The following is a 23,088-nucleotide window of genomic DNA, read 5'->3' on the forward strand; positions in this document are numbered from 1 at the left end:
CAGTGTGAATAAACATTTTCTGTATTGTATTAACACTTATTATCTACCGGCGGTTTTCTAACGGAGTTCTTTAAAAATTGAGGACCAGAAGGTAAAAATTTCCTTAAAGATTATTCAAAATCTAGAATCGTCTCATTGAGACAATCCATGAAACTATTAGGTCTACCGGAAAGTTCTGTCCGATAGTGTCGCTTCAAGTTTCAATCCATATGCACATGTTGATTCGAGACATATATGACTATCTCTCTTTATCATTGCATTTACACGCATGTACTCTCCTAAATAAACTGAAACAAAGATGTCTCGTGTCATTATTAAGCGAGACGCGATCGTGAAAACATGGCTACCGATGATAATGCCAGACCACACGCTGCTTTGGCGACTCGTCGGAAAATCGCAGAGCTAGGCTGGGAAATTCTGTCGCATCCACCATACTCCTCAGACCTAGCACCCTCCGATTATCACTTGTTTCTCTCTTTGCAAAACTTTTTACAGGAAAAAAAATTCAAAACCGAAGCTGATGTCAACCGAGCACTAGTCGAGTTCTTCGCCTCTAAAAATAAATCATTTTTTAAAAATGGCAAAGTATATTCTATATATATAATATATTCTAATATCAAAGTATATTCTAATATTCAAATTCTATATTCTAATATTCAAAGTATATTCTAATATTCAAATTCTATATTCTAATATTCAAACTCTATATTCTAATATTCAAAGTATATTCTAATATTCAAATTCTATATTCTAATATTCAAAGTATATTCTAATATTCAAATTCTATATTCTAATATTCAAACTCTATATTCTAATATTCAAAGTAGATTCTAATATTCAAAGTCTATATTCTAATATTCAAAGTAGATTCTAATATTCAAAGTCTATATTCTAATATTCAAAGTATATTCTAATATTCAAATTCTATATTCTAATATTCAAACTCTATATTCTAATATTCAAAGTAGATTCTAATATTCAAAGTCTATATTCTAATATTCAAAGTAGATTCTAATATTCAAATTCTATATTCTAATATTCAAACTCTATATTCTAATATTCAAAGTAGATTCTAATATTCAAAGTCTATATTCTAATATTCAAAGTAGATTCTAATATTCAAATTCTATATTCTAATATTCAAACTCTATATTCTAATATTCAAAGTAGATTCTAATATTCAAAGTCTATATTCTAATATTCAAAGTAGATTCTAATATTCAAATTCTAGATTCTAATATTCAAACTCTATATTCTAATATTCAAAGTAGATTCTAATATTGAAAGTATATTCTAATATATATATATGAAAGTATATTCTACAATAAATATTATTAAATGTATGAAAATTGTGTTATATTTCAATTCAAAAACGGACAGAACTTTCTGGTAGACCTAATATTTAGATTAACACAATGTAACAAGTTCTATTGAAGTTATTATTCGGAAGAAAATGATCGAACTTCTCTTAGACACAGTTCTGTCATTGAGATATCTATGAATAGACATCCGGTAAATGAAGCGTTAAAATGGTAATGTTTATCATAACACTTTTACCGTAATGCCATTTTGTTTTTTGTAGCCAACTGCTGCATCAAAACGGTCTGATAACGCATTTACAAATTTTGCCTTGTCCAGTTAATGTTAGGTCCGCATACTGTATGTAAATATTTAATGTTGATCGCGTTCTATAATATTAGTCGCGGTAAACAGTTAAATATAAATAACATACTAGTTGTATAAATAATACACAAAACATTTTTATACGGTTTAGTAGTAAAAATGTTACATATTATTCGTGCTACTGTTTACACAAAATGTTTCGGGGAAGTAGTCACACACTATATAGCACTGATACTTAAATTCTGCAGAAATCAGAGTATATTTTAGCGATACATAGCGATTTTTTCTATACCAATATGCTATCATTTGATTCATTTGCCATGAAATTTCTACACATAAAACGCGTTTAGTTTCACCGAACTAGGTAGAACTTGAATAATCATCATGACTGCGAGATGACTTTGGAACGATGAAAATCTAGTCGACACGAGAGAATTCAAATAGCAACCACTGCTGTAGTAGCCGACTAGGGTCGCTTAAAAAATAGAGATAAAAAATGACAAGAATGTACATTTCTGTATTCGTTTCCCAATCGAAAATGGTGGCGTACGTTTGATCGGAAATATTTCAATGATCGATGACGAGTGTTGGAAATTACTCGTGAGCCAGTGTACTTACATACTTCATGATTGTACTTCAGTTGCCATGCTTCGTGCGCGTGCACATACTGGTACAAAGACTTCTCGATCAGATCCGCCGGGTTGTATCCGGTGAACTGCGTCAGCCTGTAACAATCAGCGAGAGAAAAAAAAAAGAACGGTCGGCTACGATATTTTCCAGCCAGGTAGGATCGCGAACGGGGGTGTCGTCCGTCTCTTGCTCATTTTTCCTCGTATTTACAGGAGCTCCGTGCAATTCGGAGTTTACATAACCGTCATCGATGAAATCGATTTCACGGGCGCGTATAAAATTTCATCCAGCGTTCCGTCGCGCGCGGCCCTCGTATTTATACGCCATGTGTTCATTTCCCAAGCGTGCACACGCACGGCGACGTATACATGATATAACCCTGTCCACGGTGGATATTTATTTGACGCGGACGAGAAAAAAAAAGAAAAAAAAAAAGAGAACGAAAGAAAGGAGGAACAAAATATAGGAGAGGAGGAAAGAACGTCCACGGGTCCCGCGGTAACACGAAACTGATTTTAATGGCCAGCGACCCGGGACCCTTCTCCCTCCGGCGTCGAAATATCGACGGACGCAATTCAACACCGCGTCGTAATTACACCGGCAGAAATAATCTAGCCCGTTTCACCGTTTCCATCGATGTCGACTTTCTTTTATTCCCCCTCCCTCTCTCTTTCTCTCTCACTCTCTTTCTCTGTTTCTCTTTTATCAAAGTCAATGGCGAATAAATGTGATTCATGAAAGTCTCCTCGTGGAGCAGACAATTACTGACAAGAGTATAATTACTGCAGCGAGTCACGATAATATAATATAATATTATATATATTATAATACTATAATATTATATATATATTATATTATAATATTAATTATAATATAATATTATAGTATTATAATAATATTATTATAATTAATATTATAATATAATATAATATATATATATATATATATATATATATATATATATATATATAATATTATTATTATATTATAATATTATATAATATAATACTCGTCATTTGGTCGAATTTGGAAAAAAAGTTATTGTGCATATTATAATATAATATAATATAATATAACAATATAATATAATATGCACAATAACTTTTTTTTCAAATTCGACCAAATGACGAGTATTATATTATAATATAATATAATATAATATAATATAATATAATATGCACAATAACTCTTTTTTCAAATTCGACCAAACGACGAGTTCGTTATAATTATTGGTAGTTCGTCTAGTTTCCTAAGACGATGAGCACACACACACAGAAAAAATATTTGCAAAGATTACAATCGATTGGGATGACAAAGAAAATGAATTGCGATCCTGTAACGAAAACGCGAATAAAACAGTTTGCGTGAATTCGCGCGAGAACGTGAATTTGCGGGGTTGATTTGGTGTTGGCATTAAGCTTGTTAATTCGCGTTTCATTTCGAATATAGTATTCAGTGAATTTCTTACTTAGCATCGACGAATATCATCTTCAAGTCCATCGACGCTCGAATCATGAACATGTTCTGGTATAATTTGATCTCCGTCACCGAATGCGTCGGCAAGGATTGTCCCACCGCCACTAACACGATAATTTGAATACGTCTCTCCGCTTCCGGTCCTTCTATCTTACATTTTAGATAGCCCGAGCAATGTATCACCTGTAACAAGGAAAAGTCACTTTTAGCTGAATCAACCTTACTTAACACTTTACAGTAAATTCTCCCTAATTGACGACGCTCGGATTGTGTGCACAAAAATGGACAATTTGGGAAGAATGGTATAATAGATAATAATAATGGAATAAAATATAATGGAATAATGGACAATTATTCGAGTCTTGCGGCTCGTTTTTGTAATTCCTCTTCCCAAATTGTCCATTTTTGTGCACAGTTTGAGAGCCAATTAGGGAGAATTTACTGTACTTAAGTTTTTTATATTATACCGGCCTTATTTTATATATTTTTGTATTACACCAGAAGCTTTTATTAATAGATCTTTTTAATGGCGCGCGCGCGCGCAATACTGCGGATTTTTATGAAGAATAATTTTTACTCAGGGACTTCTTTCTCTCTTTAATAACTTTAACAGATTGTAGAATCAATTATTTCAATTTTGCTACTGTTTGAAATGTATATCTTCCCGTTTTTGTCACAAATGCATACAATTCGCAGTCTATTAATAATTGGCTGTAGTTTTGATACGACAAATAATACGTTCATAGAATTTACAAAAGTACTATTGTATTATTTTCAATTTATGAAAATGGTTGACGAATGAAACAAATGTCTAAGCAGCTTCTACATTTTGCGACCACTGTCTGTGGTTATGTATCTATTACTGCGGATATGTATCTATTACTGCGAGTCAAATACTGCGGACGTTCTGATTACTGCGTGTCAAGGTTGACACACAAACCATTTTCTTTTAAATGTACACACGCTGGCAAGAGAAGTCATAAGTAACGATGGAAAGTATATTCTACGATAAAAATATTATTAAATGTATGAAAACTGTGTTATACTTCAATTCAAAAAACGGACAGAACTTTCCGATAGACCTAATATAAGTTGGGCGCAGGGGCGAGATACAAACGAAGCATTAGAATTGAAGGGCGTAGACACTTGACACGGCGACTTACCGTTGCTTACATATGTGCACGCGATTATTCTGAGTATTATCCGAGAATCCTGATAAAGCATAAGTGCAACACTCGAGGCGGATACGCCGAGCGTCGGTTGAAGTGCGGATTTTCGCGTGGAACGATCCCGCTCCCGTGGGCAAATTAACAATTCCTGCTTAATTAAATGGCCGATGAAACGAAAAAAAAGCCTCGTTCAGCGACGGCCTCTCTCTCGCGTTGCGTCTCGAGTGGCACCACGAATTTGTGAAGCAAATAGGCTTATTCGTATGCCCGCGTTGCATATCCCTCTCCTAACGTATGCAATTCTCGTGCAACGTGCGAGTACGGGAACACGAGGGTGCCACGAAACTCGTGAAAAGGAAAATAATTTGAGGCAAGGGCGCGCGCAGCCTACGCTCGATTTCGCTCTGGAAACGGGTTCAAGAGAGCCGCTATGCTCCCGGAGAACGAGGAACCTTCGTCTCGGAGCTATTCCATTTCTCACGAAACTAAACTGACAGCGAACGCTGTTTATCAGAATTCAACATTTTATTTACCAATATGCACATGTCATCGCGATATCTTGTGTATATTGTTTTGTATTTAATATGTATACAGGATGTGTCCCAAAAATGTCTCGTAATCTGGAAATGGGGGGGTTCCTGAAGTCATTTAAAGTAACTTTTTCCTTCGAAAAAATGCAATCCGCGGCTTCGTTTACGAGTTATTAACGAAAAATAGCGACCAATGGGAGGCGAGATCAGCTGGCGCGAGACGGCCAAGCCAACAAGCGGAACTGGGCGTCGTGTGCTCGTTGGCTGGGCCAGCTGAGCTCGTCTCGTATTGGTCAGTGTTTTTCGTTAATAACTCGTAAACAAAGTCGTGGATCGCATTTTCGCTAAGGAAAAACTTACTTCAAATTCAAACTTAATTAAAAGAAAAGAGCCTCCATTTCCAGATTACGAGACATTTTTGGGACACCCTGTACATGTAAAATGTTTGTTACAGTCAGCCTAAAGCCTCGTAATTTGTGAAATATTGTACAAATTAAATAGGTTGGTTCATTAAGTTCGTGCGGTTTTAAATTCGAATTAAATTTATCGCATAATAAAATTGCCTAACAGTTATGTTTCGTACGTCATTTACTTGTTCCACCTATGGGAGTAATAAAGCGATTAATAAAGCAATCAATCGTTTGAAAACTACGGAGTGTCAAGTTTAGAAAGGTTAAACTGGAAATAGGTTTCAAAGAATTAACTATTTTATTACAAATTTAAGCGTACAACAAAACATGTTGGTGGTGTTTTTTTTTATTCTCATTAATCCTTTGACTACGAAAGACGTAAATATACGATCTCTACATTTTGTGGACTGCAACTCTTTCACCGTTGCACTTCACTTTCACCGTTACTAAACGCGTTAAATGAAACTTGTTATTATCTTCGTAATGCTTTGATATGATACGATATCATCGTTATGATATCTTCGTAATAATTTGTCTATTTCGCTAGTAATCTTGTCGGTTCTATCGGAGAGTATTCCGCTGTCACTTTATTGCTCACACAGAACGAATAAGTAAAAAACAGGAGAAAATCGAAGTATTTAAATCGAAATTTAAATCGAATTTAAAACCGCACGAATTTATGGTTCGATCTGCACCTTCTTTAATTCAGTAGACTTAACTCTTCCGATACTATTGGGATTTTTGAAATTGTTCAAGTTAAATTTTCTCTACATATAATTTATGCCATTTTTTTTATAACTATTAATATATCAAGAATATATTAATATCTATGCATTATTGTATTTTAATATGTAACGAATACGCATTATTTTTAAGTTTCATCACTTGAAGAATAACGATTAAGATAAAGAATTCTCTATTTTGAACATTCGTTAATTTACTAATAAAGTACGTTATAGTTTATATATATATATATATATAATAATATAGTTTAATAATAGCATAGTAATAATTTAGTAATATAGTACGTTTATATATATATATAAAATTACTTACTATATTACTAATATAATAATATTATATAATATTAATAATATAATAATAATATTATATAATATTAATAATATAATAATAATAATTATATAATTACTACTATATTACTAAATTATTATATATATTATTATTATTATTATATATATATAATATAACATACTGTTATCATATATATATAAAGTTATAATAAATCATTTTTCAAACGATCTTAAATATATGGCTGCCACAGTAAGTTATTAAGATCTACAACATGTATTTGTTAAATGTTAGTTCCAGGTCCACATAAAAAAGTTAAGAATCGATAATTTTATACTATTTTTGCCGTTTCACATAATAGCAAAATTAAAAAAAGGGTATTTTAGTCATTGTACAGTAAATCAGTTATTTAATTCGGTTTTAAAAAATTGTTTGCATTTTAAAAGGTGTGCGAATACTTCTTGCCAGGGACAGTACTACAGAAAATTCTGCAACAGAAGGGCGGTAACATTTTGAACCCGTATATAATCGGTTAAATTCGTTGTTCACTGCTTTCGAAGATGTTCACGCAATCGTCGAGCCGGTCCACTGCGGGCATCCGTGAATATCTTGTGCAGAAATCCGCGAAACGCGTGCTACCACTTCCACAAAGGACGAGCCAACTACGACTCGGTCTTTGTGTGTCTCTAAGTGCCATACAAAAAGCTGTCTCGGTCCCCCCCGTGCCCCCCATCCCCCCACCCCTCGGGGCTTGCCTAACAGCTTACAGGGGTTGCATTCATGACTTCGCTGAACGCCTATTGGGGTCTTCTGTGTGCGATTTTGTCGAGAGCCACGGTCATCATAGCACTGCGGGCTTGAACGAGCTATTTGCCAAACATTTTCTTTCACGAGGGCTGTCTCTCCTTTTGCTTGGCAAGTGCAAAGTGTCGCAGGTCCCTTTCTATTCCTGTCAACCCGGCCGGCATGTTGCCACCCTTTCCGGCGTTAAGCAGAACGATCGGGCCATCGTTATTGCTCGAGCATATGTCGAACATTTGCTGGGACGCGGGGAACAATTCCTGGCAATATCGGGGGCGCGAGTTTCCCGGTTTCCGTAAATCTCTGATACTAATGATCGTAAATTCAGATTAGCAAGTATAGACGGAACACCGGCGCTGCTGGTCGTTTGATCGACTTAAGCGGATACGTAGTTCAATGAAATATTGGTCTGCATCCATAAATTCCAATGATTAAATGCCACACGGATTTGCAGGGATGAGGATATAACGAATCAATTTTTGCCGGGTTGTGCGATAATTAATCACGGATTACTTTGCATTAACGATTTTGATCCGTACGGGAAACATCGGGAATTCGAAACGTTCAACGACACGTGTTTTCAAGTACAGTGATATTTTTAATATATTAATTTACCACAGTGGCTTTTACCTTCTCGAAGAACGTACTTTCATTCGAACAATATGAAATGGTCTCACGAATGTTCTCGTTTGATTACACGATAGCGAGGCAGTGGACATCGTACTTTCTTTTGTAATTGGTTCGCGTTAATTGTTATGACTGGATAAAATGTACCGGGTAAAGCTTGTTGTCGTAATCGCTGTGCTGCATCTGAACCGCTTCGAATCCGTTTCGACGCATTGCTATGCAACTCAGTCTGCCGAGCCTACCCTATTGTGTAATTTTGATACCGATATCTCGATTAATTTTGTTTCGAGAAAGTCAAATGCATCCGTCACCTTACTGCTTAGCTCAAACTTAACGTTAATGGTCTCGCAATTGTCGAATATCCGTCGATAAATTTCCGAAAATATCCAGTCAGCCCCAGAAAACCTTGAGCTTGCTTAATTGTTTGTGATAATGGAACGGCTGAATTCTGCGCGAGGCTATTTCTCTGGACTGATACTGTATATTCTGTCTGTATATACAGGATGTCCCAAAAATGTCTCGCAATCCGAAAGTGGCGGGTTCTTAAGGCCATTTGAAGCAACTTTTTCCTCTACAAAAATTTTCTCCGAGGCACCGTTAACGAGTTATCAACGAAAAACAGCGACCAATGAGAGGCGAGCTCGGCTGGCGCGAGGCGATCGAGCTAATGAGCGGAACTGGGCTTCGCGCGCTGGTTGGCTGGGCCGCCTCGCGTCAGCCGTACTCGATTCTTATTGGTCACTGTTTTTCGTTAATAACTCGTTAACGGTGCCTCGGAGAACATCTCTGCAAAGGAAGAAGTTGCTTCAAATGATCCGAGGAACCCGCCATTTCCGGATTGCGAGACATTTTTGGGACACTCTGTTGACTGTTGTAAATCGATGTGAAGACAAAAGAAGTGTGAAACAATGCATATGAAGACGATTATTTGATTCAAACGATGAGCGAGTGAGCTACTAGAGCAAGCCACTATAGTGGCGCGTCGTCCAGAGAGATGACATCCGCGAAAGCCACTGTAGTGGCGTGTCGTTCTGAAAGATGACATCCGCGGAAGCCACTATAGTGGCGCGTCGTGCCTAAAAGGTTAATATCTCGTAAACAAAGCCGCGGATTGCATTTTCGCTAAGGAAAAAGTTACTGGAAGAATGATCGAATTTTGTGAATCCGAACATACATTATAATAAAAATGATGAAGAGTCTAAATAATAAATAATAATAGAATCTAAATTATAAATAAAATCTCGGTAGGTTTAGTTCCAACGGCACCAGATCGGCGAATTGGAATTTATTGGAGGAATTATTTAGGAACTTGAAATTTTGAATGAACTGACGAAGATCGAAAAAAGCGGACAAAAAAACCCTCGGAGGATGTTTGCAACCGATCGAAGTTCTTCGATGTTTTCGGATATGAAACACACATTTGTGGCCGATGTTTTTATTGCACAGAACAGGATGCAGCCGAATGATTTTGAGGAGCGCTCATCTACCTGGTGGTTCGTTTCCTATTCGACTCGCGCGTGACCAGGACAATGCAGCCCCTACTTAGCTCGCTGCTTCTTATCTTTTATTTAGCATTTGAATTTTTATTCGTTTTATGATTTCCTGTGCAAGCAGCCTAAGTCTTATGCTAATCGTCGATTGGTTGCTCTTCCGGTCCTCATGGACTGGCTTTAACCGGCTTGTTTGCCGCGGATATTGCGAAATTTCGAAAAGCCAATAAACCCATGGTCGTGCGCATATTTCCATCCCTTCGAAGACGTAATTCCTTTTGAAAATCTCACCCTCATTTATGCCGTCGGCGTATCCGTTCAGCAAAAATTCGAAATTGCGCGAGCAATTTCGACATTTCTTTAACCGAACTCTGGTTAAAGTTCGCTCGAGTGGCTCACTCAGACTCTGAGGCACTAAAACTGTTATATCATGTTCCAAGATAATTTTTGTATTGACAAAGTTTACATTTAAAAAATTGTTAAAAGTTTTTCTCAATTTTATTCGCATAAAATGCACTTTGTCATATAAAATGGAAATACTACAAGTCAGAAAAATTATTTTAGATTTATGGTCAGAATGGCTTCGAGTGCAAAGGGTTAATTGTAGACAGTAACAATATAACAGCTAGCTTGACCCTTAGCATTTAGAAGATTTTTCTGATAAATTTTGCAAAAATTGTGACTTTGTTGTACAAAGTCGAATTGAAATAAAAATCATCGCACGGCTGTGTAAATTTATAGGAATCAATAAACGAATGACTTTGTATTTTTATTTATGTACTCTACTTGAATATACGTCAGAGTGCAAAGGGTTAAATTAGATAAAATCACAGCCAAGAATTTTAGCTGGAAACACCAACACTTTGTATGAAAATTCTTATTGAATCGACCGCTCGGATTTTTAGTATTATTATTGCACGAAAAATTTGGCTGATCGGCTGCTGTTATATTCCATAGAAAAATATATAGCATTTCCATAAAAAAAATTGAGTTAACCTTGAAATCTCTTTCACTTCTCCGCCCACAAAAAGACTATAGATACTAAATAATTGTAACATCAATCCCTACTCCAACTCAAACAAGACATCCTGTATAACATAGCACCGACGACAGTTAGTGTGATTAAATAACTAAATTTAATAACTAAAAAATATAAATAACTAAATTCTGTTTCGAGAAAAGATTATTCGGAACAGAAGTATTATTATTTTTAGATCGTCAAGGTGGCCCCAACTCCTTGAAAGCTGACAGTTTTGTTGCATTACCTTGTATCCTTCGGTGACCAAGCCCGCGTTCCTCTTCGCCAGATTGCATTTCATCCTGAGGGTAAAGGCACACTCTAGTTCGATTTCACCTCGTGAATTTGATGGCGGCAAGGCGAAGCCTGGGAGGCCTCCCGGGCCTTGCGGAAGCGACAAAACCGATGACATGTCTTTGTGGTCGTCGGGATAAATATATTCGAAAATGCTGCTCCCTGTTAATTCCACCTGCACACAGAAGATTTTTCCGTCAGCAGATCCCGGATGTACAAATTCTCTAACGAGATCTCTCCTAGCCTGGAATCATCGTTGCAATCTCGATGTCGCTTGCATAATAGTTATTCACGCGATCGTATCAACCCCTTGTCTTGAAACATCGAAGTTTTCCGGACACAATTTTATGCTTTACGAACAGAGAGTAAAATTAATTTCATGTCTGTTGTCACTCAAAGCCGAACAGCACGGCGTAACATTCAGTTACACTTTCCTCGCGAATTATCGTGACGTTCCACAGAGGAGATACAGCATGTAATAAAATATTGTAATTACGTGTACTGATAACTAGACCGCGGGCTTTTATGCTAATTCCTGTTCTCGTGCGTCATTTTACAAAAATTCGAATTAGAGTAACGTTTCCTTCGGCAACTAAAACGTCGCGCACCGCAAAAAGAAAATCAAAATGCATTTGAATCTCGTTAAATAACGTTTTCTCGCTCGCGCAAATTTTGAAAATGCTACCGGACCTCGATGGTTCATGTTTTCTTGCATTTTTAAGTTAGAATTAAGGAAACATTTCCCACATCAACTAAAAGGTTATTGCAAAAGACGTATAAAATAAAGAGGTACAATAGAATTTTGAGTTTCTTTTCTCGTTGAATAGTCGTTTAGTCGAAGAAGGAAACATTTCTTTAATTCTAATATTTTTCATTCTATTTTGAAAATGAAAGGAAACGTAAATTGACACGAATTGACAGTGGCATTTTAAAAATTTGCAAATGCTGTAATTGTACATAAAGATTGACAGTGGCATTTTAAACATTTGAAAATGCTGTAATTGTACGTAAAGATTGAGAGTGGCATTTTAAAAATTTGCAAATGCTGTAATTCTACATAAAGATCCACAGTCTACCGATAACAATGTAAATTTAATTCCTATTGCTTGACTTGTTTTGAGGCCATATTTCGGATACTTTTGCTCGAAAAATTACGTATTTCATCGAATCTTTGCAACACTTATTTATGATTCTTATGCTTGCGATACTAAAAACATCGTTATGATACAAATTGTAGTAATTTATCATCGAAAAAATACTCGCAAGATAACTCATTGTAAGAGAACGTATTATTACAGTGAACGATTCGACTCGAAACATTGCCATCTTTTTGATCAAATATTGTTTCAACTACTATTTAGAATAATTTAGTAATTTTAGCTGATAGCTGCGTCACTTTAAATAGCGAGTCTTCGTTCAAATTTTCACGAGCAAGTTCTGAGTTTGTATGTTGCGTAAAGATTATTGAATTATCTTTAAGAAAACTTCAGGGTGCCGTGACAAAGTCACGGAACAGTCGATGTAGATAGAAATATTGAATTAGGAAAGTCTTAAAAGTTATATAAGGCACAGACATTTCTTGAACATTATTCCTCTTTATACAATTTGCGATCTCTTGGAACTAGTAATATAAAAATAATGTTTCTGTTTGTTATTTTTAAAATTGTTCTCCTTCGTTTATGTTTTTATTTCTTGCGAACAAATGTGAGAGACGTTATACTGATCAAATGGTAGAATCGAATAATTATAATGAGGGAAATGACGAAAGTACAGGAATCCTGCGACGTCGAGGTCGACTCTCGGGTTCGACTTACGGATGAAAAATATTTTAACAACGAATTAAAGATAGAGCTCAGGCCGATCTGATTAATAGTAAGAAAATAATGAATGAGCTAACTATCTCGAAGCGAAAGCAAGTGAAAATTAATCAAATTGAAAAGGTGGCTATGGAAAATGAGTTGCGACAATCGATAAGTCAATTAATAGTGAAATGGTTAAAAGTAAGTGGATTTTTACCATGAAAGAGGATAGGAAGTTAAATATAAGGCGCGATTATTTGTGACGGGATATGATCAAATAAAAGACAAGGACTACGATGATTTACAGAAACATGGTGTTTGTTAATGTCGGTAGTCGTTAAATTACATCGGAAGTTCAATTCTCTGACATCAAAACTGCCTAAATAACCTAACATAACCTATACGAAGAATATTACGGCGACGATAAATTTTTGAAACTTAAGAAAAGTATACAGGTTGTCTAAAAAAATGTCTCATAATCCGGAAATGGAGGGTTCCCGACATCATTTGAAGTAACTTTTTCCTTAGCGAAAATGCAATCCGCGGCTTCGTTCACGAATTATTAACGAAAAACAATGACCAATGAGAGGCGAGATCAACTGGCGCGAGACGGCTGAGCCAATGAGCGGAACTGAGTCTCGCGCGTTCGTTGGCGTCAGCCGAGCTCGCCTCTCATTGTTGATATCTCGTAAACGAAGCCGCGGATTGCATTTTCGCTAAGGAAAAAGTTACTTCAAATGTCCTCGGGAACCCCTCATTTCTTGCTTGTACAATAATTTTGGGATACCCTGTATTGCAAACCGAACTAGACCGGATATCGCGTTTGTAGTATCATATTTATCACAGTTCAACCATTGACCAAAAAGAAAAACGAATTTATCATCAATAAAGAGAGTATTAAGGTATTTACAAGGCACGAAAGATAAGATACTATTCTACAGGGTGTTCCAAAAATGTCTCACAATCCGAAAGTGGCGGGTTCCCCAGGTCATTTGAAGCAACTTTTTCCTTTACAAAAATGTTCTCCGAGACACCGTTAACGAGTTATTAACGGAAAACAGTGACCAATGAGAGGCGAGCTCGGCTGGGGCGTGGCGACCGAGTCAATGGGCGGAACCGGGCTTCGCGTGCTGGTTGGCTGGGCCGCCTCACGTCAGCCGTACCCGATTCTTATTGGTTACTGTTTTTCGTTAATAACTCGTTAACGGTGCCTCGGAGACAAATTTCGCAAAGGAAAAAGTTGCTTCAAATGATCCGAGAAACCCGCCATCTCCGGATTGCGAGACATTTTCGGGAAACTCTGCATAGTGACAAGCGTGATCAATTAGAAGCCTATGCGGATGGTGGTAAATCCTTTTCAGAGGAAGCAATAATAACAGACGACTCGTTAATCTTGCGACGAAACAATAAGCAAAAGTATGATGGTCTTTCGACGTGTACAGTAGAGTTATTTGTCTGCTCTGAAATAGTAAAAGCTGTTACACGAGTCGTTGATGTGTTAAACGAAATAAATTTACGGCTGTTCTGTCCTAAACCAATAACCATGTATTTGCGATAATATGGCAGCCATTATATGGATGAAAAGTGCTCGTGCAATTCTCGTCCGAATAAAACGAGAATTTTCAGTTTCACTGTGTACGCGATGAAATTGAAGACGATACGCTCGGTATTAAACACACAGATACGCGATACATGATTGCTGACTTTCTTACCAAAGCAGTAACCCGGAAAAAACTATCGCGGCTTTTAAGCAAAATCAGATCGACGGATACAGAGAAAATGATACGAAACGAAGTCTAAAGAAAAAATTACGTAGCTCGCAAAGGGGAATGTAGAGACAATTATACATGTGTATACATATATGTGTACGAGCGACCGTAATTGGAGTGGAGAGAGCTCCGCGATGTCTCCCAAAATCTTTCCGCGGATCACTCGCGCCGAAAAGCCTAACGAGAAGAGGCGTACTCGCGCAGTGCTGTGTAACGACAAGCCCGTAGACGAGATTTATACGTACACTAGATACTACGAATAGTTATAAACGTGTATATTAAGTAGTGTAATAATAATAATTAGAATAATAATCCAACACTTATGAATACGTTTTAAGATGTTAATATTTAAAATTAGGTCAACTGACTATACCAGGCCATTTTCAGACAAAACATAATCGTAGCGATTAGCGGTTGTGGATAGCATTGATCGCGCGACATATTCACGAGCTCCCGTTTGTTTTTTTTTTTATTCAATTCGCAATTGTGAAGATGATAAAGGCGAACGTGTAAATATCTCTATCAGCTTTTCGTCTGAAAAGGTCTCAATTGGTGCGCTTACGTGAAATTACTGATTACTTATTAAATGAATGAAGGGATATCTCCGACCTGCGCCAGTCCCAAGTGCGTGCTGGCCGTTTCGCTTATGTACATAATTTTGCCGCTGGGCGCCACAACGAATATGAAACCGTCCAGCGTCTGAAACAAGAAACCATAAATCAGAACCGATCTAATTCGATACCAAAAAATAATATCGCTTCGAATGACCGCTTTCGATGCTCCTTTCTCTTCGCGCAATAACAATTTCGCGCTGTTGTCGGAATGGAGCGTTCGATCGATGTCGCGTGTGTAAGGTGAATTGAAATTATACTTATATATATATATTATATTATTATTATTATTATATAATATTAATATATATTAATATATATAATAAAATCAATATTATTAATATTATATAATATTAATATTATTATATATATTATAATATTAAGTATAATTATAATATATATATATTATATTATATAATATTATATAATATTAATTAATTATATAAGTATAATTGAAATTATACAATTGCACTTATGCCATATATATATATTACAATTATACTTAATATTTACAATATTCATATTGTAAAATTAGACGCACACATTTTCGATCTCCGACAGAAATACTTAAACATTAGACCGCGGATTTTACGCGTTTATGTGGAAATGGTTGGATAAAATTTAAGACTAGCTGAATAGATGCGAAGTAACTAAAAATATCGATGCACTAATTTCAACATATTCAAATTATTAATGAAAACAATCAAATTGTGCTTGGCTCCCCTACATCTTGCAATTGATGTAGACCATTTTTATTTTGCAGAAAGATCCGCGATCTAGTTATTATTGTTCGCACAAAATATTGTTGAACCATTAGTGCTCAACGTATATTTATTTCGACGTATATTTATTTATTTAAAATATGCATAACTAGCTTCTAATAATTAATCGAAGTTTTCACATGTTTCTTTAAGGTCTATAGAGAAACTTACCTATCCAGAAGGAATACGTTAAATTTTAAAGCTTGAGAAATGTGTTGCGAAAAATGAGAACTAGAATTACGAACTCGGTTATGATTTTGTTAATAAGGTTTGGTTGTAGATACACAGCTAAAAATCGATTGAAAATGGGAAAGTCGAAAACATTGGAAAGCTCAGCGATACCAAACTGTTTAATTGACGGCAATTTGATCGTAAAATGATTACGGTAGAATCATTGTTATAAAATCCGCTAAATTCTTTGATATCCGAACACGTTTCGCAAGTAAATAGATCGATCCATGACAAACAAACACAGCGCTATTTCACTTTAATTGACTAACTGTTCTATTATCCAAAGATAAACGTTGCCTTGATCAGAATTGTGCTAATTCAATTGCGCAATTTAATTACATTGCATTTTTCAATTACATAGTAATATTCAACTACATTGTAATTCAATTACATAATTCAAAGCTTTCAGTTCATTCAGATGCTAATTATTTTAATTACGAGTACAATTCGAATACAATGCAACTGAAACACAGTTGAGAGATACAAGGAGATACATCTTTATGTTCTTCTTACGTACACCCATTTTTTGTCTCTTCTGCGCATTTTCTTCTCTCATGATCTATCAATTTATCATTTCTTTTATTCTTAATCTTAATTCAATTACATCGTAATTCATAATTAATTTTTATTTAATTACTTAGCATTTTGTAATTGTGCTCCAATTGCAATTACCAATTACAAAATACATTTTAATTTAATTTTAATTGGGATCTGAACTACGAGTTGCATGGAACGTGATCGAGTTTTAATGTAATTGAATAGCTTTGTAATTATAATAATTCTTTCAGTAATTTAACCATCATCGTTCCAAGAATTTTATAGAACACTGGAGAACGCTGGCTTCAAGTTCGGTTACATTACTGCCAGTTAGAGCGATTAATTGTAATTCTGCACAATTTTGTTTGTTAGATGTTTGTCTGTGGTTAGGCGTTTCTATGACCTCTATAGTTGACAGTGTATAGGCAAGTATTTGAACGAAAATCGAATATGTAATTCGTTGCAGTGATTTATACGGTATGACACAGAGAACGATGAGTACTTACTTGCAATATATGAGTGCCCAGTTCCTTGATGGCAGTTTCTATGGGGTTGACGGGTGGCGGAATGGCGCCCCATTCGTCTCCAAGACCTGAAACATTATTTCACGGCGGTGAGAGTTGATCGAATGCTAGACCAATCTTCGAAAGTGCAACCGGCGGCGAAATTCTCCATTCGTAAAAATTCATTTTCAAGATGCTGCTGCTTTACTTTCACGAACAACTAGTATTTAACTCTATACAGTTAACTATAGTTAACTCTACTGTATAGTCGGATTTTAGTCAAGTGAAAGAGAAAATAGATTTTTATTCAATTTTCGTTTGTTACAATTCACTTGGAACACTTTTATTTCGCATGAAGATCCACAGTTTAATCGTAAACGAATAAATAAATTTATTATTGTAGTAAATTATTATTATAGTATTTATTACTATATAGTATTATTATAGTAAATAATATTTATTCTGAACATTTCGTTCGGGAGACGTAATTTCTTTCTCCTTCGCGAGAAAATCAATGACGACTTTATAATGTTCAGGGTAAATATTATTCGATGATTTGATGTTGTTCTGTAACTTGTTGACATTTTTCTGAGCGATTTGAAATCATACTCGCTCGCAGAAGTCACGTTTTTTTATTGGAAAAATACTGAATCAAGCGTTTTTGAAAATCCCCGCGGAACGAAATTTTCTTGCAAAACGAAATTTCTTTCCGATGTTATATTTTTATATATTATAATATATTTTTTTATTATAATTTTATATATTATAATAATTATTATTATATATAATTATAATATTATTACTATTATATATATTATATTATATATATTACTATTGATATTATATATATATTATAATATTATTGCTATTATATATATTATATTATATATATTACTATTAATATTATATATATTATAATATTATTACTATTATATATATTATATTATATATATTACTATTAATATTATATATATATATTATAATAGTATTACTATTATATATATATTATATTATATATATTACTATTAATATTATATATATATATATATATATATATATTATAATATAATAATATATAATATATTATATAATATATTATTATAATATATTTTTTGAAAACCTGTGATTCTCAGAAAGGAAGTTGTCTCGACGGAAGACATGGCACACATTGTAATACGCGTCGCCTCCTTATCCAGATGATCCAATATACATGTTTCTAACGGCGTTTCGTACTCTCCACGTGTAACTAAGCCTGTAGCCAAGTATTCCGTGTCTGCGCATTAATTACAATACATCTACGTGGTGCAGCTGCAGAGGGGTGTGTTTTCTGCAGCCGTGTGAAATTTCGCGGAAAATGGCTTGATCATTGGTACACCTCGTCACTGAACGGCAATTCGATCAATTTTATCGGTTATTATCGCTTATCGGTGCTCGCGCTACTAATAGATTCGATGGAATCGGTTGTTACGTAATAATCGCTCGATAATTACGACGGAGGAAGCTAGTGTGCGTTCGATGCTAAAACTGCATCGAGATGTCATTGACCATCGAATCCGTTTCATTTATAACTGATTATTACAAGTTCTCGCTCTTCTGTTTTTCATTTCTCGCACGAGGAGCCGGTTACGTTTACTCTTTCGTTTTGTTTATTTTTTCAATAAAAGAATCTAATATATTCGAAAAAATGTTGATTATGCTCAAAAACAAAGCTAAGTCATAGAAATTGGTCACATCACGGTAACCGGCTCCACTAAACTATCTTACTTGCAAATATATTGTTGTTTCTGACGTTATATTTTCAACTGTCGACGATCCCAAAAATAAAGCATCGATACGATCAATAATTGATGGTTCAATGAGATTTCTTGGTGGAGGAAAGTGAACGTTTCCAGAACAATTTGCAGTCGAATAATGAGTATTTCGTTCTATTAATAATAACGGAAAATATTGGCGCGAGTATTATAACGAAAACTGAACAAGATCTAAATAAATTTAAAGAAAAGGATCGCGTTAACTGTTCGCGAAAGGTTTCAGCCGAGAAAACAATGCATTCTTCGCGACGCGTCGATATAAACTGTTTTTACCATCTCTTTTTTATTAATTTCACGTTTATCGACGATACTTGATTGATCGAACGAATTTCGCGTCTGTTTAGCCATGCTTCTGCTAATTTTCCAATTCAAGAGAAAAAAAGACGCCCCTAAGAAAAGCCAGAGAGGGTGGGTGTCGAGTTCTTTTTCGGTCTCTCTTCTTTCTTTTTTGTATAAAAAAGAGAATAGAGACGCGGCCGTATTCTAGAGGGATGCAGCCACTTGAAATTCAATTCACCGATGTCGTAAGAAGGGAGGCGAGACGGGAGAAGCTATTGTAACACTATAACAGCCCCCATGCTTTGCTTACAAAGCACCAGGGACTAACAATGCATTAAGTGCGCAATCACATCCATCTCATCCGATACTATTTGCCCTTTGCGCATAAGTGTCCGGTGCCTGAATTAACAAAGAATAGCGTTTCATCCGTTTACCGCTAAGTGAAGTTTATTGCCGGCACGTGGTTCTGTCACACGCCGGCATTCGTGCGGCGAATCAATCGATTTGTTTCTTGTTATCGAGTGGGTTTACCGCGATGTTTAATCAATCCGAGAGAAAGAAGATATTCTTCGGCTTTCCTTCGATACCGCGCCGATATTTCCAACTCGATTAGTCCTCGCCGACATTCTCATTGCAAAGGGTTATTCTATTATGATGTTTTATCGTCAGGATTATCTTTGTTGCTCTCAACCCTTAACGGCCCGATGCCGCATTTATACGCAGCAAAAATCCCGTAAAATCTGGCAGGCGATACTTCGGAAGAATGAACACGATGATTTCGATGAAAATATATCGATGAATTTTTATGAGAAAATAAATATTCCTGATTAATATATAGCAATATTTTGTAAGAAATATTTGAGCCGTTTATTTTGAAAGTGGCCTAAGTCCATTTATTTGCAAATCCAGATATTTAAGGTTTTTACGTTTTAATAAATTGAAAAATATTGCTAATTGATAACATGGTGGTATAACGTTTTTGTGTTCCTAAGGGTCACTGCGTTCTTCCAGCTTTGCTGACATGAAATTATATGTATGACGTAGAAATGTGAATATTAAAATAGCTAGCTCGGTGTTTTTGAAAAATGACTTAGGCCACTTTCGAAATAAAAACGGCTCATTTCTAAATATTTCTACGATAATTTCTCGTCGTACGAGAGATAGCTTGTAAACTTGGAATATCTCTGATTCGTCGAGGGTAAATTTTGTATTTTGTTCACCCCTTGAGTACTATTCTCTTCGCAGTTACAACGATTTGAACCTTTTCGATTGTGATCATTTCTTAGAAGAAAAGGAAAATTTATATTTATTCTGTGTCTACGTTTACTTCAGTGCTTAAATATCGATGACAAGGGAAGAGAATTTTATAAACAACTTAAGAGAACAAAATAACATTCATACTTAACACTTAACATATATAATTTATATTATTATTATTATATATACTAAATATTAATGCATGTTCTAAAGAGCGCATTGCCCTGCATGAATAAATTCAAATTCAAATATGTATAAAATGCACTAGTAAGTCACATAAAAGAAGTATCGTAGGTCAGAAGAACTATTTTGAATTTAGAGTTAAAATCGCTTCGATTGTAAAGGGTTAAAATCAGGGATTGAAAAGATTCTGAAAATAACTGTTTGAAGCTATTACATTCGAAACTGTTTTGTCTAAAACAATTATAGAGAACCGAAAAAGTTTCATAACAGTTAGGAAGTACATCGGTTCTGATTTATATCGGTTTCGGTTTCAGTTTCGATTCTGGATCTCGGTTTCGGATTTCGTATTGGGAAAATTCATCGCAGTGTAATGCGTGGTAAACAAAACAGTAGAGATACCGTCGAGATATGCATGTTTTGGTAACAATTCTATTTATTACTAAACAGTGACGCACACCAAATACGATACAAAAAGACAGTAAGAATAGTATACAATAATTCTCGTAATCGCACGCCGAAGCCGTAAACCGTGTACGTTACAATATAATTTCGTATCGTTATTTTATAATCGTGATCGCGATCGCAGCTGTGCTCGTAAATCGTAATCGTGTTCGCGAGCGTGATCGTAAATTTCATGCCGACGTTTGTCGCGTTGTCCCCGTGCCCTGCGAGCGCATCCTTTTAATTGGCGCTCCGGTCAACCGTTACGAGTCTTCCCTCGAATTCGCCGATCATCCTAGCAGCGTCGCGATGCTCAGATCGTTGTGCGTTATGCGAAATAGAATTCGAACCGAAATCCATGAAACTCCGAGACTCGGAACCGAAAAAGTTATGAGAACATTTCGGTGCTCCGTAACTGTTTCAAGAACCGAAATCGATGTCGCGACTGTTTTCAACCCCCTGGTTCAAATCGTTCAAGCGCAAAGAGAAAGGTGATTCGATAATTACCATCCGGAAACGCGTCTCGCATTTTCAGGTAGCTCGTCGTCAACCGAATGATGCTGGCCTTGTCCAGTTGCGTAGTGATGGGCATCGGAAGCGGCAACAACGTCGCCAGTTGCAGAAACTGGTAGTTCTCCCTCTCGCGCCGCCATCGAGCCGCGTTCTTGCTTTTCTCCTTCATCACGACTTCCTGCGGGCCGGACGCGCCGATGATCGAATTGTTGTTGTGCCGATGACTGTCCGAGCTCAGGTCTAGGGTGTCTGATTCAGGTAGGCTGCTGCCTGGAAAAGAAACCGAGGGAAAGAGATCAGGAAAAAACGCCGAGGATCGATGTTTAATCGATACGACATTCGAATTCTTTACTCGTACCCCTTCGGTTTAACGAGGCGAAAGAAGAAAGGGGAGTGTAAGAACTGTATCGCAGAGGAAAAGACAGTAACACGCGAGAACTCGCTAATTGCACCTTCAGAGTCCGGTTCGGAAACTGTAAAAGTAGGACAGGGTTATTGACACATTAACACCTGTACAACTTGGAACAACATTGATCTACATTTTTTCTTCAAGTTCAATTAGTTTTTATGCTTTTTTTCTGTTCAGAATGATTCTTTTTGTAGACACTGCAATAACATGTACACACGTCTACCGCAAGGAAAAAGCGATTCTCTTCGAATCTTCCTACTCTTTCGGATCGCGGCTATTAATTTTTTGTAAGACGACGATTCCAGTGCAACTTATTTATTTTCTCACCATAAAAAGCGAGAGAAACGCGAGTGGCAATGTTTAACAGAAGCGTAGATCTCGTGAACCGCGGTACAAGACTCGAAAGGTGATCATTGGACTGCGGATTTTATGCGTCTATGACCGAAATTATTAGGTGTTAAATTGCTAGGTATTAAATTACTAAATAAAGTGACGGTACTTAATAGCGTCGATGCATCGCCTCCGCCTTATTGCAATTTGTTCGACGAAAAACGAAATTTCTATGTGACTTATGTTCCGTAAAGTCAACGGAGGCGAGTTTTATTTCGCATAAAGATCCACAGTCCAGTGATCATTATGTCAAGTGCGACCGATTATCCGCAGTAATGGGATCGAACATATTGGAAGAGTGGAATTCGAACACGATTCGCGTGATTTTCTCGTCCCAAATTGAACGGACAACGTTGCTAATATCGCAATCGATGGAGCGCCGCGTCGTGAAATATATATATATATATATATAGTTCAAGTTCCAAGTTCAATTAGTTTTTATGCTGTGTCTCTGTTCAGAATGATTCTTTTTGTAGACACTGCAATAACATGTTCAT

General features: G+C 35.9%; 1 protein-coding gene across 2 annotated transcripts in view; it reads right to left on the minus strand.

Annotated features, from left to right (window-relative positions):
• sim (bHLH transcription factor single-minded) overlaps nucleotides 1-23,088 on the minus strand; it is a 79,847-nt gene that overhangs the window by 9,177 nt on the left and 47,582 nt on the right. For both annotated transcript variants that reach the window (XM_033484293.2, XM_033484294.2), the window contains exons 2-7: nucleotides 21,787-22,062; nucleotides 17,312-17,397; nucleotides 15,275-15,364; nucleotides 11,051-11,272; nucleotides 3,722-3,912; nucleotides 2,242-2,348 (exon numbers count right to left, since the gene is read on the minus strand). In XM_033484293.2, coding sequence (XP_033340184.2) covers nucleotides 2,242-2,348; nucleotides 3,722-3,912; nucleotides 11,051-11,272; nucleotides 15,275-15,364; nucleotides 17,312-17,397; nucleotides 21,787-22,062 — 972 coding nt within the window. The remainder of the gene's footprint in view (nucleotides 1-2,241; nucleotides 2,349-3,721; nucleotides 3,913-11,050; nucleotides 11,273-15,274; nucleotides 15,365-17,311; nucleotides 17,398-21,786; nucleotides 22,063-23,088) is intronic.

The sequence above is a fragment of the Megalopta genalis genome, chromosome 18 (genome assembly GCF_051020955.1).
Source record: "Megalopta genalis isolate 19385.01 chromosome 18, iyMegGena1_principal, whole genome shotgun sequence".
Classification (NCBI taxonomy): domain Eukaryota; kingdom Metazoa; phylum Arthropoda; class Insecta; order Hymenoptera; family Halictidae; genus Megalopta; species Megalopta genalis.